The 19,810-nt window shown below is 35.5% G+C and overlaps 1 protein-coding gene across 5 annotated transcripts in view; it reads left to right on the forward strand.

Moving 5' to 3' along the window:
• LOC127873054 (1-phosphatidylinositol 4,5-bisphosphate phosphodiesterase beta-1-like) overlaps window positions 1-19,810 on the forward strand; it is a 167,791-nt gene that overhangs the window by 67,203 nt on the left and 80,778 nt on the right. For all 5 annotated transcript variants that reach the window (XM_052416621.1, XM_052416622.1, XM_052416618.1 and 2 more), the window contains exons 9-13: window positions 5,856-6,002; window positions 8,078-8,235; window positions 12,771-12,850; window positions 18,503-18,587; window positions 19,091-19,175. In XM_052416621.1, the coding sequence (XP_052272581.1) occupies window positions 5,856-6,002; window positions 8,078-8,235; window positions 12,771-12,850; window positions 18,503-18,587; window positions 19,091-19,175 (555 nt within the window). The remainder of the gene's footprint in view (window positions 1-5,855; window positions 6,003-8,077; window positions 8,236-12,770; window positions 12,851-18,502; window positions 18,588-19,090; window positions 19,176-19,810) is intronic.

Raw genomic sequence — 19,810 nt, forward strand, 5'->3', positions numbered from 1 at the left:
CCCCATTGATTTTGAGGTCACAAGGTCAAAGGTCAAGGTCACGGTGACACGAAATAGTAAAATGATTTTCGGATGATAACTCAAGAACGCTTTTGCGCTTTCATGACACTTCATAGGTACATTGATCGTGACCTGCAGATGACCCCTATTGATTTTCAGGTCACTAGGATAAAGGTCAAGGTCACAGTGACAAAAATCGTATTCACACAATGGCTGCCACTACAACGGACAGCTCATATGGGGGGCATGCATGTTTTACAAACAGCCCTTGTTGTCATTTGTGTCATTCTTTCTTTTATCCTCACAATTCTTTATGCATTCATTGATTATAATTTAGACAGCTTTATAATTCAATTCACTCGCTATTAATGCCAACATGACAATATTTGTTCAGATGTTATAATCATATATGGCAGCCTTATGAAGTAGTATTTACTAACAGCTTTATGGGAACGGAATTTAGGGATGGCAATAAAATTAATTTAATAATATGTATTAATTTCTGACAGTCTTCTTTATTATTCTATTATTATGATTCTCATGTTATATTTATGTCCAATGTCAAATTATGAACACAAATTTTTCTTCTTAAAATTGATAAATTGAATGATTTAAACCATCATGGTTTATAACGTGATCTATTTTTGTGTATGCTGTATTTAATATAATGCTCTGTTTTTCCAAATCTTTCAGGTTCTTTATTTGTGTGTGTGATAATATTATTGTGGTTAGCAGAATGTCTCTCTTATTGCCATCTCTTATGCTACTCACTATAACTAACTTTATTCTGTGAATCTCTTCAAAAGATGGTACTCCTGAAGAAGGTAAGTTTTGCATGGTTGCTATAGCAAAGTCTCATATATATGCATGGTATCTGGGTAACCAATGTGTGATATTCTCAAATGAGCAACTGAATGAAAACATCTACAACAAAGACACTTTTGCCAAAAAATGTATGGTTTACCCATTTGTAAACATATGGTAAATAAATGGGACATGATCTGTGAATAGAGGGTTAAATGAATGTGCGTTAACTGTCGTCCCAGATTATCCTGTGCAATATGCACAGGCTAATCTGGGACGACACTTTCCGCTTTAATGATACATTTTGTTTCAAGAAAGTCTCTTCATAGCAAAAATCAAGTTTTTGCGAAAAGTGTCATCCCTGATTAGCTTGTGCGGACTGCACAGGCTTATCTGGCACGACACTATACGCTCATGCAGTTAACCCCCTTTTTCACAGAGCACGGCCCAAATACTGATACAGTGCACTACATAAGTTGCAGAGATACCACTTCTCTACAGACCTTTTTTCAAGAAGTCCATCAAGCATTTAAAACTGCAATTATGGAGGGCAAATATTAAAAGAGTTAAAATTTGCCCTATCCGGTTGCCATTTCTCGCTTGATTGAATGCTTAAAAAAAAAAGAACTGTGTGGAGCAAGAAAAAAGTTTTTAACAAAACATTAAATGTCAGCAGAGGATAAAGGGATGTGGTAACAACATGTGGAGTGTACTGAATTTTACAGGCTTACATTGAAAGCATGTCTACATAATATTATGTCAGTATGTATAATGGGTTTATAAAATGTTTTTTAATGCACAAATCTGAGATCACGTTGTTTCACAACATACTGTTCTGTTCATTGGAGAATCAGTAGTGGAGCTGACTGAGTGACAGTACTTTGACACGCTGCTTATGTTTGAATCAGAACTTTGATTTGATTTGATTTAGAAGATAATGCCACAACCATGTCTCAGTACTGAAAATGGTTGAGAAAATGAAAGCAATATCTACGCACAACTTTTCTATTGTATTATTGATCACGGTACGTAAAAAAGTCAGTCACCTCATAGGGGAATAAAGTTTGTAATTTGTATTTATTAAATGTATAGATTTTTTTACAAGCCTGTTAGATTTTTCTTTTAATACAGCTCAAAAGTCCTTGAATGCACTATGTGCTGATTGGTAGCATAGTAGACTCTCTAGTTACTTTTCCGCTATAGTGGATTTGGCATTAATATGTTACAAAACCTTTTCAGACACTGAGTTCATGCAAGATTGTGTCAATTTTTATAATAATTTTCTGTTCATACCATTGCAAATGATGACCTTTTATCATTGACTTCATATAGTTCTTTTGACATCTTCAATGAAATCTTTATAATATAAGACTGAAGTTTAGGGACACTTGGAACTGAAGTTTATTGAGCATCAATAAATAATTGAGTTTTTGTTCAATGAATATTGTTGAAGTATTGACCAAATTAAAGCAATATTGATGGTGATGATGATGATGATGATGATGATGATGATGATGATGATGATGATGATGATGATGATGATGATGATGATGATATTTGCAGCTTAAGAGCATTGTAAGATAATACAGAAACATAGTTAATTTTATTTACATTCTGCAAAATTCACTGCCTCATTTGCATGTAAGCTCATGTCTGAGGCCCAGTGTATGACAGTTGAATGTGAAAGTGTTGTAGTTTGCAATGGTATTAGTTGATTAAGTTGTCATTTTACCTTCTGAAATTATGTTTTTTATGCATATTTTGTTTGGTAGTAATTGCAGTGGTTTTGACAAATTATCTGTATTAGATGCTCATTATTATTTGTTTATGTTTCACTAAGTAGAAATTCTAAATGCTGATATTTGTTTATGTTTCACTTTGTAGAAATTCTAAATGCTCATATTTAGTTATGTTCTACTGTGTATCTATTCTGAAATCCAAAATGTGCCATTTAAAAAGTATTTTCTGTGTATCACTATAAATTAACAGGTACTAAACAGCCGTTTGGAGTTCATATATCCTGGAATCAAAGTAGGATGTTCAGTACAAAAGTGATATAATGAGCCAGGTACTGAAAAGAACTGGGCTTAATGCACGAGTTTAAAATGTTGTCCCAGATTAGCTTTTCTTGGATGAGGACTCTTAAAGCACATGACTAGTTTTCCTGGAACAAGACTCTAACCATGAATAAGGATTTAATAAAAAATGTTAGGTCGACTATTTTTGTCATTTCTGAGTTGAATATTATTTTATTGTTACTGATATCTGTTTTGGAGAAAAACATCAACATTTATTGTTTGCAGGAGAGTTTTCCATGTAATGGCATATATTATGGTGAAACTGTTTACAATAGTTTGTCATTTATTTAGCTGTTTTATAGGTTAAATCATTTCACCCAGATTGATGTCTATGATATTTTGGTTAAAGGTCAAGATAGCTTAGGAATAAAATGTCAAACATGTTGCTAAGGTCTTCATCCTTTAGTTGGGCCATAATGGAATATTGGAATAAATACGTCTTAGTTGATTGTACAAATGTTTATAACTCATTTTATTGAAAATATATCTCTTTATGAAGAGCAAATGTATAACATAAATTTCCCATAGGGTTTCACATATCATAGAATTATGATTTTCCAGAGGGTTTCACATGCAATTTATTATAAACCTATAGCAATATTTAGGTTGCATCACAACGTTTAATATTCCCATGGTTACAAACTAGCTCTTAACAGAATATTAGCTGATTGGATCTTAGTAATGGCTAGCATTTATCTTTTACTCTTTAGACTTAATATGGTTTCACTGTAGTATGATAAATCCAACAAAAACACATATTTTTCTTTCCTTTTTTATCAACGTTTCGGCTTACGCCTTCATCAGGATAATACAAATAATAACAGAAAGCGGATGTTACGTCATTGACTTAACGTACATTAAAATGCCGGAAAATGTACGTCAATAAAATGAACGTTAATTAAATTAAGCTTAACTTTCGGATTCAAGAATACACAATTTCCTATAAAATTATATATAAAAATGCTAATAGGAAATCACATCCTATTTTTTTTTTTATTTTTTTTTTTATGGTTTCACTGGAAACTTTTAGTCTACTGTCATTTAATTGTTCAAACTAGTTTAAACATGTGTTTGAAAATTTGAATCATTCAAAGGTTGGGTGGACCTTAAAACTAGAATAACAATCAGTCTAGCATCAATTCTCCCATGGCAGCAGATACATTGGTTTAAAATAGCATCCTGGGAAATATAGGCTGATTTGACATTTGTCTTCACTTCATGTATGTTCATATTTTGTTAATATTTAAGTAATTGTTTTAGTCACATTAAAGTCATTTGTTTTGTCATATTTTTATCATCATTTATAATGATTCAGTCATTGTTTAGTTTCAGTTTAGCCATTTGTTTAGCCACATTGAAGTAATTTGTTTCAATTAAACTTGTTTGAGTTCTGGTTACTGTGTACTTTAATTTTTTAAGTTAAATCCTTAGTTTCAAAACATGTCTTGCAGTAGCTAGTTCCTGAAATTCTTTTCATTGTATCTAATAACCGATTTGTTTTAAAACAACACATTATCAATGTCTTAATATAAAAAATGATATTCTAACTTATCAATGTAAAAACCTTTATCTGGACAAATGGGCAGGTCCACTTGTTAATAGATAATTATTCAATTATAGTTCAACTTCCAGAAAATCTTTGTGATAACAAAGTTGAAAATGAGATACATAATTTGATAATGAATGTTTGTTTTGTATCACTTTTGTCTGGTAAGGTTTTCATCAATTATTGTGGGCAATATACTTGGAAAAGCGTTAATACATTGAATTTACAGTGATTCTGAACCCTGTCAGGATTGTGAATTTTTAGCTCGGCTGTTTTCGGAGGAAACCCGAGGTATTGTCATAGTCAGCTTGTCGTGTCGTCCGCTGTCCTCTGTCCCCGTAGTGCTAATACCTTGACGTTTTGCTATAAAATCAAAGTGCTTCCACCTACAAATTTGAAACTTCATATGTAGGTGCACCTTGATGAGTTCTACACGCCACACCCATTTTTGGGTCACTAGGTCAAAGGTCAAGGTCACTATGAAAAATAAAATTCTGACAAGCTTTCATTTATTCAAAACTGCACCCGCAGCCGAGCGTTGGCACCCGTTTCGTGATGCTCTTATTTCCCTTTTTTCTAATTGTTGATAATTGTTTGTGATGAATATTTGATTGTTCAAAATTCACATGATGTCATTTGATGAAAATATTTGAATTGCCTCTTCATTCTCGCTTGTATCATAATGTCCATTTGTATCCCTGTAATGAATTTTACAAGCAGCAATTATTATTGTGTCTGGAGCATATTAATGTAACTGAACATTTTTTTACTATGACATAAAACTTTATATTCTTTACCCCTGAATATAGGTCCATTCACAGATCTGTACGCAGGTAGTTTCTTGGAAAGATCTTTTTGAAGGATTTTCCAAGAAATTTTATTTCTTTGATAAGTGCATTTGATTAAGAACTACTGGCAGGGCTGGACTAAATATATAGGTATTTTACCAAGAACAGATATGAATAATCAATGATGTAGTCTGTAATTGATGTTTGACTTCTAAACTGTGGAAGGGATTTTAAAATAAATATTTTAAGTTTAAGAAATTCAGGCATATATTAAAAGCCCTCATGAAATGCAATTATTAAGGAATTTTAAAGGGATTATGACAAGAAAAAAAGATTTTAATGCGCTTTAAACTATGTTTCTTTACATAAATGCACATTACTTAAACATATTCATTATTGGTACCAAATATAATTTCATATGAACTGAGAATAGTCCTGTCCAACCTTTATACAATACTCAAAATAAGAAAGGCTAAATAAACAGGCATCATGCTATGAACTTATTGTTATCTCAGAATGCTGAATATATTTATATAGCAAGTTGTTCCCATTATTCTGGGCCTTTTTTTGGCTCACAAAGGCAATGTGTTATATCAAACTTGATAATGTTCACATGGTGGTTTGACAAAATTTTTGCAGGTCATTTCTCCCAGGAAGGTTTCCTGAAGTTCCTGATGGGTGAAGACAACAACCTGATACCAGCCGAGCACCTTGACCTCAACCAAGACATGACCCAGCCCCTGAGCCACTACTTCATCAACTCCTCCCACAATACCTACCTCACAGGTACGTGTGAACCAGCCCATGACCCAGCCCCTTAGTCAGCCTCTGAGCCACTATTTCATCAACTCCTCCCACAATACCTACCTCACAGGTATGTGTGACCCAGCCCCTGACCCAGCCCCTGAGCCACTATTTCATCAACTCCTCGCACAATACCTACCTCACAGGTATGTGTGACCCAGCCCCTGACCCAGCCTCTGAGCCACTATTTCATCAACTCCTACCACAATACCTACCTCACAGGTATGTGTGACCCAGCCCCTGACCCAGCCCCTGAGCCACTACTTCATCAACTCCTCCCACAATACCTACCTCACAGGTACATGTGACCCAGCCCCTGACCCAGTCACTGAGCCACTACTTCATCAACTCCTCCCACAATACCTACCTCACAGGTACGTGTGACCCAGCCCCTGAGCCACTACTTCATCAACTCCTCCCACAATACCTACCTCACAGGTACGTGTGACCCAGCCCCTGACCCAGCCCCTGAGCCAATACTTCATCAACTCCTCCCACAATACCTACCTCACAGGTATGTGTGACCTAGTCCCTGACCCAGCCCCTGAGCCACTACTTCATCAACTCCTCCCACAATACTTACCTCACAGGTACCTGGGCACTTAGTGTTATTTTTTATTGACATCAATTACCTCACTCTTAAAGGGACCGTCAACCACGAATGACGAAAAAAGAAAAGTTTTAAAATGCCGTATTTTTTTACAATCATTAGTTTATATTGATTAAAATATGATGACAGTTATATTACATTACTGGAAAAAAGTTCATATTTTCAGTATATTTGGTAATAAAAATGGAAAGTACATCGCGCAATAGGTGACATAACGATATACTACTATACATAACGCAAGTAGATTGATCATTTTATATATAAAATATATACAATTCACTACACATGCACAATTTGCATTCCTGGTTTTACCACGTAACGATGATGATCAATCTACTTGCGTTATTTATAGTTAAATAGTAGTTACCTGGTAAACATACCCAGTAAAATTTATTACGGAATATATGAAAATATGAAAACTTAACAACTTTTTTCAAGTAATGTAATATACTTGTTGTGATATTTTAATCAATATAAACTAATAATTGTCAAAAATTCTGTATTTTAGAACTTTTCTTTTTTGGTCATTCGTGGGTGACGGTCCCTTTAAGAAATATATGAGCATGGTAAAACCCAGATCCATATTAGTCTTGTTCTCGAAAAATGTGGCTTAAAGCATGTGGGTTAAGTGTCAACCCAGAATAGCTTGTGAAGTCTTCAATCAGAGACGACACTTTCAGCTTTTATGGAATTTTTATTTAAGCACATGCATTAAGCCCCATTGTCCGAGAACAAGACTAATGTGGATTCAGATTTTACCACAAACAACTTTAACTCTGTTGTTCAACAGTTGATATAATTTTTGTATGCCTCCGGATCAAAAGATCGTGGGTATATTGTTTTTGGCCTGTCTGTCTGTCATTCATTCATTCATTCATTGTGTGTGTACCAAAACTTTAACCTTGGTTAAAGTTTTGCGATAACTTTTGCAATATTGAAGATTGCAACTTAATATTTGGCATGCATGTGTATCTCATGGAGCTTCACATTTAGAGTGGTGAAAGGTCAAGGTTATCCTTCAAGGTCAATGGTCTAAAAAACAAATCCAAGGGAAGTAATAAGCTTTAAAAGTGAGATAATTTCTAAACATGCCAAATGATTTATTGAATATTGTTTTCAAAGCAGCGCAATAGGGTGCATTGTGTTTCTGACAAACACATCTCTTGTTATATCAAAGACCACAAATAGTACCACATACTGAAATCCTTAACAAAATTAGCCTCACATTGGGGAAACAAGCCTTAATTCACATGCATCCGCAAAGGCTTATCAGGAACAACTCTTTCCACTTAAATGGTATTTGTTTTGTTAAAAGGTAGTCTTTTCTTAGTGGAAAACAAGTTTGGGAGGAAAATGTCTTCTCTGATTGGCCTGTGCGATATACACATTAAGCAATATTGCTGATGCATAACCTTGAAAGACTTAAGCCAGTCCACGTGTCTTTCAGGCCATCAACTGACGGGCAAGTCGTCGGTCGAGGTGTACAGCCAGGTGTTGTTGAGTGGATGTCGCTGTATTGAGCTGGACTGCTGGGACGGCAAGGGGGCAGATGAGGAGCCCATGATCACACACGGATTCACCATGTGCACAGAAGTACCATTCAAGGTGAGAACTTGGTCTGACATGGCTTCACCATGTGCACGGAAGTACCTTTCAAGGTGAGAACTTGGTCTGACATGGCTTCACCATGTGCACGGAAGTACCATTCAAGGTGAGAACTTGGTCTGACATGGCTTCACACGGTGCACGGAAGTACCATTCAAGGTGAGAACTTGGTCAGACGTGGCTTCACATAGGGCATAGAAATACCATTCAGGTTGAGAATTGGCAAGACATTGATTCCATATGTGCACAGAAATACATTTTAGGCATGGACTTGCCATGTTCATGGAAGCACCATTCAAGTTGAGAACTTGGTCAGACATTGATTTATCCTGTGGACTGAAGTACCATTCAACATGAGAATTTTTTATCAGACATCGAGTCAAGCTGTGCACGGAAATAAGTTTTTAGGTAAGGACTTGGTCAGACATGGCTTCAACATGTGTGCATAAGTATCTTCCACAATAGAACTTGATCAGACATGGCTTCAACATGTGTGCATAAGTATCTTCCACAATAGGACTTGGTCAGACATGGCTTCAACATGTGTGCATAAGTATCTTCCACAATAGGACTTGGTCAGACATGGCTTCAACATGTGTGCATAAGTATCTTCCACAATAGGACTTGGTCAGACATGGCTTCAACATGTGTGCATAAGTATCTTCCACAATAGGACTTGGTCAGACATGGCTTCAACATGTGTGCATAAGTATCTTCCACAATAGAACTTGATCAGACATGGCTTTGTAATGCTCACAGAAGAATCTTTCAAGATGAATATCTGGTCAGTCATGGCTTCACCCTGTGTCCTCAAGTACAATTTGATTCAATAAAATGCGAGAAGTAGAAAAAGAAGTCAATGTGATTTCATCATGTATACTGGAATAACATTAAGGTCAGGAATATAACTAGTTTCTATGTGTCAAACATTACCTCACATTGCAGTTAAGCACAGTTTAAGGTGCAAACTTTGTCAGAAATGGCTTCACAAGGTTTGCCATGATAGATAAAAATTTAAGTTTAAGGTAAGGGGGTCAAAGATATTTTCCTGAAGTCCCAGAGTACATTTATCAGATGACAATTGAATCACCAGGTGCGTCCAAGTACCATTCAAGGTAAAGAAATGATAGTGCATCACTTTGCAGTGGATTTTTTACCTCGGATTAAAGTGAAAAATTGATCATACATTTGATTGTAATATGTAATGTTGACAAATATGTGGAACAAATTTTGGTTAGACTGTAACGTTTGTTTTCATGTGGATTTTAGTACTGCTTGTAATAAGAAAAACAAACAGAAATACTTGAAAATAAAAGTGGAAATTGTAGGGAGCATCAGCCTTAATGAAGACATTTCAATACAGTTCTGTTTAAATGGTGCAACATTTAAGCCATTTTATCTAAAAATTTTTGGGGGGCATCATTTTGTTTGTTATTTATTCTTTTATCTGTTGTCTGTACACACTACGGTAGTCATGGTCTTAATGAAATATGTAAGAAAAACTTATTTTATCAGCATTTCTTGTTGAGCAAGCACAGATGTAAAATGTGTGAGTTCCGCAAGAACATAATAGGCTTATTTGTGAACAAATCTGTGACATGAACATTCATTATGACAATGGATGTGATAGTGGGTGTAGGTACTCTGTTAAGGTTTACTTTTGTTAATCAAGATTTAAGTGCTTGTTATTGATCCTTGCTTGACACAAATGATATTAATTGTTCACATGTTGCTTGGGAGTGTTAAAGAAATGTTAAACTCTAGTTTTATGACAAGTATACCATATATTGTTTGTGATTTCCTATTACAAGAATGCCAATGACAAGAGAACAGTTGTTTGTTTAGTAGGGCATTCATTGAATAGTTCTATCTATGCTACTTATGTTAATGTTAGCGTATACACGGCATCTGCATAAAGCTATGGTTAAGGTAAACATGAACATCTCAATATCAATGTTTCTACTTAAGGTTATCCAATAACACTTAACACATGTGATAGGGGTCATCATGTGTTGTTTGAGGTAACTGGCTAAGTTCCATGACTTAAATTTGCAATCTAGCAGAATTATGCCCCTTTTTTGCACTTTACAATTTGGTTTATGTTTAGTGAAATATCTTTATAGGGCCAGCGGGGTCAAGATCACCGTTACTTAAAGCAGAACAAATGTTTTTCCCTAAATAGCATTTGTTTGGAGGGGGGTATTGTGGTGTAATTTATGTTTGTAGGTAGCTTACATGCAGAACAGTGCTTTCCGCAGGATTTTTGTCAGGCGCCCCAGGGCTGATAGGGGTGGTTTGGGAGGGGTGTCCCCTCCGGACGTTGATTTTTTTTTTTTATTTAACGTGTCAATTTACATTCTGTGGTGCGTTATAACTCAAAGAAAAACAGCGTAAAAAGTCATTTGGTGCGCTATGACTCTTCAAGAAAATCCCCCAGTCATTAAAAAAAAAAAAAAGATTTTTTATATTGTTTAATTGTTTTAAAACTTTCCTGCACAGATAGTAAAATCCCGACTAGAATGATTACCCAATAATCCCAACTCTATTACTGTATACTAATTACTTTTCAAGTTTCTTTTTATTACCCGGTAATCCCGTTTATTTCGTTTTTATAAATCACTTTCTGGTAAATATTTACGATAAAAGCTCTCAATTATTTCTTTAACACAAACCTTGCCATTTTTCTATAGTATCAAATAAATAAGTGACTATTTATAGATTTGATGAAATATTGCCTCTGACCATGCGTCAATCACCTGACGTGTTGTGTGCTTTTTAAAACGCTCAATACACGCAAGCTTTCTATGCAAATGACGCGACATTGTACATGCTGCATAACTTTTGCGCTCTTTTTAATTGAGAAAAAGATTCGACACATAATAAATTTGCACTGTTAATTTGAAGCAAGAATATTTTAACGTTGTGGTAACATTTACATTCGGAAGTGTGTTTCGGATTAAAAACGCGTTAACATCGACTTACGGGAATGGGTTTCGGATTACAAATTTAATTATTCCCATCTGAGATTTCAACAAATATTAACAGTTGCGTTATGAATTCAACGATAATGTGTTTAAATACTTTACGAGTCGAATAAATGTTTTGACAGAATTATGCATAAAATTCACGTTGTCCATGAGGATTACGGCAGGTTGCCATCATCAGTTGTCTTAAGTATCGATTATCGGATGAAACATTTACAAATGTGCGTAATTAATTCAACGAAAATTTGTTAAAGCGCATTACGTGTCGAATAAATATCAGAAACACAGGTGAATCAGTTCTATAAATGGACATGATAAAATATGCATGTACTGGAATTAAATTTTTATCGCATAATTGTAACCAGGAGTTATTTGCACAACTTACTTGCTATAAGTAACTTTTTGTTTACCACTTGCAATTAATTTCTCGTATTAATTAGGAGTCATAGGTAACACTTGTTCACAGTAAAAAGGTGTGATGATGGTGCCCGAAACCGTCTGTACTGTACTAGTTACCGGTTTTATATGACGTAAATGGTACAACTTCTTGCTAATCAAGCTGCGATAAATTCTTACTTCATGCCCGACGTCAATCAAAACTAATGGTCGATAGTTAACCCGGCCCTCATAAGCATTTGCGTAACCAATTGGACGATGAACATCACAGTTTGACGACTGGAAAGTTACCTGATGCATCCTTGTCAGCATTTAAATGACTGGGAATAACAGGGAATATTGATACACTGATAGAGAAACCTTGATTTTTTTTGACAAGCTCCACTTTCTTTTACTGAAAAATGCGCTGATCGGAAAATTTCAAGGGCCCCGGGGACTCTGATTTTGAAATTCAAGCGCCCCGGCGAGGGATCGTTAAATGTCCTGTGGAAAGCCCTGATGCAGAAGTAGGGTTGTATTGCATTTGTAAAAAAGTAGTGTCAGGTTCATTCTTACTTATGATAGAAAATTGATTTCCACAAAATAAATTTAGTTTGGATGGAGTTATTGTGCTGTAATTTTGTGTGTAAGTTGCTAACATGCTGACTTGCTTCAAAGGTAATTAAATTCAACTGAGTAAATTTGTAAATTGTTTAAGTCTATTTTGTTTGCATTGTCAATTTTTTTTAGTTTAATCAGTTCATTTTAAGCTTTGAGTTTACATAACATATACTATATATCTACTACATATATTTAGCTCCAAATTGGTCTTTGTGGTCATTATATTATGTGACTGACAGAAAATGAAAGATTATAATATCAAAGGGGAATAATAGTCAAGCAGGCTGTCTATGGAAAGATTGTTAAGTCTAAGAGTTGTTTGTGCTTTTGTAATAATTCTTGTGCATGTCTTATGCTGTTTTTAAAAGAAATCCAATTTTTCAATATCAGAGATGAACTGACGAGAGTCTTTTGTGCATTTCATTGGGCATGTGTTTTTTGTGTGTTCGTTTTGGGTCTTCCAATTTATTGGCTTTCAATAAAAGTGATTGTCCAGCCATTAAAAAAATATATATATTGATCACTGGTTCAGGTCATATTAAATGTCCATTTCAGGATGTGATAGAAGCAATAGCACACAGTGCCTTTAAAACATCTGACTATCCTGTCATATTGTCGTTTGAAAACCATTGCAGGTAAGTGCATTTTCTCACAAAACTATTCTGCATTATGTATTTTCCTAAAAACTTGGTGTCCTCCCTTTGAAATTACCTCTCTTCATTATAAAAATTTACAAATTTAAACCCTGACTTGTGGTCATGTTTTTCTAGCTCACTAGAATTATTTATGTAAGATATTATATTATATATATATTTATATTTATATACGACCTAGTGGGTTTTAATGTATTTGAAATAAATAACTTTAAAACTAAACCTGAAATACCAAATTCTCATAATTGTAATCGTAATTTACTATATTGTATGTGAATGTTCAGAACAGCTACATTTCTTGTATCCAGTATTTCAAATTACATCAAATAAAAGAAAATGACTACAATTCAATATTTTTTTTTATAGCATTTAATACAACAACATGCAAATATTCAATAACCTCTAGCTTTACAAAAATTATAATTTCATAAAAATGTTTCTTTGACAACAATAATCTACCAAATTCTTTAAATAATTTTGGTATGCATAAATCATGGCTTTCAATAATTTATGGTTGATTTTAAATGCTCACAGTACTTCACTCTTTAACATGCTTTATATTTTAAAAAGGGGAGTGACCTAAAGCCATTTTAGTGTTTTTGCTTAAGCACAACATGCTCATGGGGAGCTTTTGTAATTGCCTTTTGTCCGTTGTCCGGAGTGGGTTGTCAGTATTTAACTTGTGACCACTTTAGAGGCCACATGAATTTGTCCTCCTTCATTAAACTTCCGTCTTTATCCTAATAAATGCGCCCGGGCACGATGCAAATCACAAAGGGGAACGCGTTTATTTCACCCCCTTTAGGTGTAATATAAGCCATATAAAATGTATCCCCTGTGCTTCAGCACAGCAGCCGCATATTGAACAATCTGGGTAGATCAGTATTTTAAACACGAAGCGTCGAAACAAAATTGTAACATGAATTTGACATTTAAAACTGAAAACACCGATACAATAATAAAAATCCCCTGCATGTTGGAGTTTAATCCTAACATCGATATGTTCCAAATATATATGTTATTATTATTATTAAAGTTTTATTTCTATAAGGTTCTTGCCAATTACCTTGTTGATAAAAAAAAAATCGTCAATATAATGCAATTACTTTACCCCTAGCAGCCGAGAAATGGGGGGCTATAATTTTGATCACTCCTTCATTTTATTATACGATAGGGGCGCGTTTATTAGGGTGGGAGCTTTTATTAGGATAAAGACGGTAATTATGAACATTTGTCTCAATAATATCCTAGCCTAGTGTTAAAGTGGGTCTAATTAGTTAAAAATAAAATAGGTCACTATGTTAAATAAAGAAAAAGCTTGTTAACACTATAGAAGTAACATTTTTCATCCAAACTTCATGAAATTTGGTCAAAACATTTGCTCTTATCTCAACCTGCGTTGGAAGCATGGCTGCCTGAGACATGTCTTTTTTAGCGCGGCTGTTTTCTGAGAAAACCAGAGCTATTGTCATAGCCAGCTCGTCGTCCGCCGTCCGCTGTAGGCGTCTTGCTAAAACCTTAACATTGGCCATAACTTTTTAAATATTGAAGATAACACCTTGATATTTGGCATGCATGTGTATCTCATGGAGCTGCACATTTTGAGTGGTAAAATTTCAACAAGGTGAACATCATCCTTCAAGGTCTAGGGTCCAAAAAACAAAGTCAAGGGGAGTAATAAGTTTTAAATGTACATAGTTATCTGACCTGCCCATGTTCAATAAATCAAAGCGGCGCAGTAGGCGGCATTTTGTTTCTGACAAACACATTCTGGTAAAAGGTCAAGGTCATCCTTTACAGTCTATGGTAAAAAAACAGATTTAAGGGAAGTAATAAGCTTTAAAAAGGGAGAAAATTATTCAATATTGAACATAGCCACATATTTGGCATGCATGTGTATCTCATGGAGCTGAACATTTTGAGTGGTGAATCTACAGTCACCGTATAGTGGATTTTAATTATTTGCTACTAAAAATAGAGATTTGTTGCAGACAATTATTTTCAAGAGAAGTAATTTATATAATTATAAATCTCATATTACCGTAAAAATCCAGTCATAAGTCTAGCCGGTCATAAGTCGGGGGGTAAAAAAAGATCTGAAAATCGGAGATTTTGAATATGTCCACGTCATTAGTCGAGTCGGAAATTGTCCGTCCCTGAATTTCATAAACAGACGCCATTTTAAATGTACGGGAAGTTTTTATTCTATACATAGACCATGACGTCATTATAACACTGGGCGGCGTAGACATAGCAGACACATGTATTATATACTTTGTTTAATATAATCAATACGATATATATTTAGGAAATCGAAAATAACATATAAATATATAGACAAGCAAAGCAAAAAGAACCACATAAAAACAAAGACAACAACAGAGGAAACCATAACGCATATACATGTACATCGTAATTTACACAACAACAACATATGAAACAAGATAAGAACGTATATACATTGTTATATACACGACACAATTAGTGGGTTGATAAATTGTACCACATTAAAATCCCTCAAAACTGGAGTCACTGTCGCTGTTGAAAAGTGCTGCCACCTGTTCATTGCTAAGGCTGTCTCCGTACACAAACGAATCGTCATCAGAAGTGTCCTCACAAACTGAAGTCTCGGATGTTCGACCGCTCATCAGGAGGTCCTCATACAGGGCATCATCCTCCGTCCCATCCATACTATTGGAGATTCCACATTTCAGGAAGGAGGTGATCACGGCACACGTTGTAGTAGCCTGCCACGCGGCCAACACCCACTCACACACTGTTGCCAGCCCTGGCCGCTTCAAATTTTCCGCTTTCGTCAGGTCACGTGGGCCGTCGACCGCATTGTCATACGCCTGGCGTTTGCGTTTTCCAGGCATTTTCACAAATCAAATGTGAATCAAATTAATAAATTATTATTATAAAGTTTGCACTAAAATGTCCACGATAGTAACAATCCACAAACTTATAATCCAATGACACAATGTGATCGCTGTAATCCAATCTTTGTACTTTAATCTGACTATCAAAACAATTGATAAGTGCCTCGATAAGACACGATTTTATAACAATGATTGACATAACCAATAGACTGGTAACTTTGCCTTTGTTCTATATAACAGTTTCAAAGGCGGAGCTATGCACGTGCTCAAACATAATTGGATGATTACCAGTGAATAACAAACTCGCGATTGGTTACACATGTCGCTTCACAAATTAAAGGAATCTTATTTTATCGGCAAGAAGGGTGATGCTTTATGGCTTCTTGACAGGAAGCGGCTTTCCTTTGATGACGTCAAACTGTCAATTCACACACGTTGCCAATTATCGCTCGACTTTAAAAATGACTTGATCTTTTGTTTACGCGTTAAATTATAAAAAAACACCTGCTAACATGAAAACTTTGGATTAAATTATGAAAATAAAAACAATGGAAATGTTGCAAACTGGTTATATTAATTGGTAAGTATCAGTTAAAAGACGACATTTTGTGTGTTGTATTTCAACAAGTTTTCTACACAACAACAACAACAACGTTAACCATTACCATGAGGATTGATCTTGTTAGAATGTCATCATTTTTTTTCATGGATGACCTCATAAGTCGAGGCTGTAAATTTAATCAAATTTTTAAGGAAAAAAAACTTGACTAATGACTGGATTTTTACGGTATATATTTCCTTACCAAGAATTGAAGTTCTTTTCACAGTTACTGTACAGATTTATTATTTTGATTATTTATAACCCAAATGATTGATTTTTCAAAGTTTTTTTATTAAATGATATAATTATAATTTCTTTGATGTTCATTACATACCTGTAGACTTATGTCCATAGATACATGATCAACTCTGGTTATGATCTCTTTTAAACCACAGGCTTTGGTTGTCAGTGATGTCTGACATGGTCATAATTGACTGTGAGACCCTCCCCCCCTCCCCGGGTTGGATTGGACAAAATTCTAGGGAAGTAATAACCTTTAAAGGGAGATGATTTATATACCTGCCAAATGATAAATAGAAATTTTATTTCAATTCTGTGCAGTAGGGGGCATTGTGTTTCTGACAAACACACCTCTTGTTGGGTCACTAGGTGAAAGGTCAAGGTCACTGTGACCTTAAAAAAAATAAAATCTGACAAGCTTTCGCAGCTGAGCGTGGCACCCGTTATGCGGTGCTCTTGTTTAATGCCCCGGTAGGGTGGCATAAAGCAGTTGAACTGTCCGTCAGTCTGTCCGTAAGTCCGAAATCTTTAACATTGACCATAACTTTTGCAATATTGAAGATAGCAACTTGATATTTGGCATGCATGTGTATCTCGTGAAGCTGCACATTTTGAGTGGTGAAAGGTCAAGGTCATCATTAAAGGGCAAAAGTCAAAAAATACAATCCAAGGGAAGTAATAAGCTTTAAAAGGGAGATAATTTCTAAACATGCCAAATGATATATTAAAATTTTATTTTAAAGCGGTGAAAAAGGGGGCATTGTGTTTCTGACAAACACATCTCTTGTTTATTTGCTATAATGAAACTCTGTAAACGCTCTACTAGTCAAATTTGTGCCTAATCTTCATAAAATTTGCTCAGACCATTTGTTCAAATGATATCTCAACCAAGTTAAAAAATGGTTCAGGTTCACTGGAAAACATGGCCTCTTAGGGGCGGGGCAGTTTTCCTTATATGGCTATATTGAACCTTGTGAACAGTTTCAAGGTCACATTTTTTTCCCATCTTTATCAAACTTGCTCAGAACATTTGTCCTAATAATACATAGAGTTTTAAAATGTTTTTGTTCTATTGAGAAACATGGTGACAATAGGATGTGGCAGTTTTCCTGTTATGGATATTGGTAATCCATGTGAACACTTTAGAAGTCACATGTTTTTCCCCAATCAGCATAAAACATTATCAAAAAATGTGTTGTGATTATATCTTAGGCACTTTTAAAAATGGTTCCAGGTAAAAGGCAACTTCAGAAGATGCATTCTTTACTATCTATAATGCCCTCTGGCGGGGTGCAGAAACTTGGCAAAAGGAGGGCTTGAATGGGAGAAATCGTGTATTAACAAAGCAATTCATGTGCCGTTCAAGCCCTGTTATGTGTTTTTCATATCCATAATCTGGTCCACGCGCAGTTACTTCCCTTCTCCAGCCTTTGACGACTTTCCTAGCATAAATGGGGAACTGAATAAGCACCAGTTTCCTCATGCATGCAGGGATAATGGCAATGACTATTTCAATCCACTTTTCAAAGTATACCATCTGCACTCTCTTAACAACAGCTTTATTTTATTGGCAACATCAATGAATTTTTTTTTTTCTTTTTAACCCTTGTTCTGAGAATTTTGGTCTTAATGAATGTGCGTAAAGTGTCATCCCAGTACAGGCTAATCAGGGACGACACTTTCTGCCTCAACTTGATTTTCGGTAAGGAGGGACTTCCTTGAAACCAAAAATACCATAAAAGCGGAAAGTGTTGTCTCTTATTAGCCTGTGTGGACTGCACAGGCTAATCTGGGACGACACTTTACGCACATGCATTATGCCCTGTTTTCCTAGAATGAGGCTCATATAATTATAGAAATTGTGTAATCATTTCTACATTATGAATACTACTATATTGTTGTGTCTATTTATAGTCAGAAGCAGCAGGCAAAGATGGCTGCACATTGTCGCAACATATTTGGTGACATGCTGCTGATAGACCCACTGGACGGATTTCCGGTGAGTGTTGCTTTGAATAACAGATGTTCACCTTTCAGTAGATGTCTCATATTATAAACATGCAACCAAGTCTGTGGGGGTAAACTGGAATTGTGCGGTGTTACCTCTTCAGGGGCCACATTTATCATCTTATCTTGATTAACATTGGTGAACGTTATCCCTATGAAATCTTTAGTTTAAATGTGGCCACTTGTGTCAAAGAAATAGGTCACCATGTCAAATTTTAGTAAAACCATTAACGGCTCTAGAAGCCGCATTTGGGACTTGGTTTTGATGAAACATTTTCAGATTGTTGACAATCTTGATAATATCAATGTCATGGTTTAATCTGGGTCAAGTAGGGTTATAAACTAGGTCACCAGGTCACGTCTTTAATATTAGGTGTATCTTGAACTGAGATGGGGTCTTTAATGGCCATCGTGGCCCTCTTGTTTATCAGAAAAGAATGGGGAAAAAGAAGTAAGCTATCTGTACCTGACATGTAATGTTGTCTCATGTTTCAGCTCGAGCCCAATTTCCCACTCCCGAGTCCAGAACTTTTGAAAAGGAAAATTATTGTTAAAAACAGGAAAAAACATTACCACAAAAGTAAGTGATTTCTTTTTATGCCCCCCTTCGAAGAAGAGGGGGTATATTGTTTTGCACATGTCGGTCCGTCCACCAGATGGTTTCCGGATGATAACTCAAGAACGCTTAGGACTAGGATCATGAAACTTCATAGGTACATTGATCATGACTGGCAGATGACCCCTATCGATTTTCAGGTCACTAGATCAAAGGTCAAGGTCACAGTGACTCGAAACCGTAAAATGGTTTCCGAATGATAACTCAAAAATGCTTACGCCTAGGATCATGAAACTTCATAGGAACATTGATCATGACTGGCAGATGACCCCTATTGATTTTCAGATCACTAGGTCAAAGGTCAAGGTCACAGCGACTTGAAATAGTAAAATGGTTTCCGGATGATAACTCAAGAATTCTTACACGTAGGACCATGAAACTTCATAGGTACATTGATCATGAATGGCAGATGACCCGATTGAGCGATTTTCAGGTCACTAGGTCAAAGGTCAAGGTCACAGTGACTCAAACATTAAAATGGTTTCCTGATGATAGCTCAAGAATAATTAGGCCTAGGATCATAAAATTTCATAGGTACATTGATCATGACAGGCAGATGACCCCTATTGATGTTCAGGTCACTAGGTCAAAGGTCAAGG

Source organism: Dreissena polymorpha, chromosome 3, assembly GCF_020536995.1.
Source record: "Dreissena polymorpha isolate Duluth1 chromosome 3, UMN_Dpol_1.0, whole genome shotgun sequence".
Classification (NCBI taxonomy): Eukaryota; Metazoa; Mollusca; class Bivalvia; order Myida; family Dreissenidae; genus Dreissena; species Dreissena polymorpha.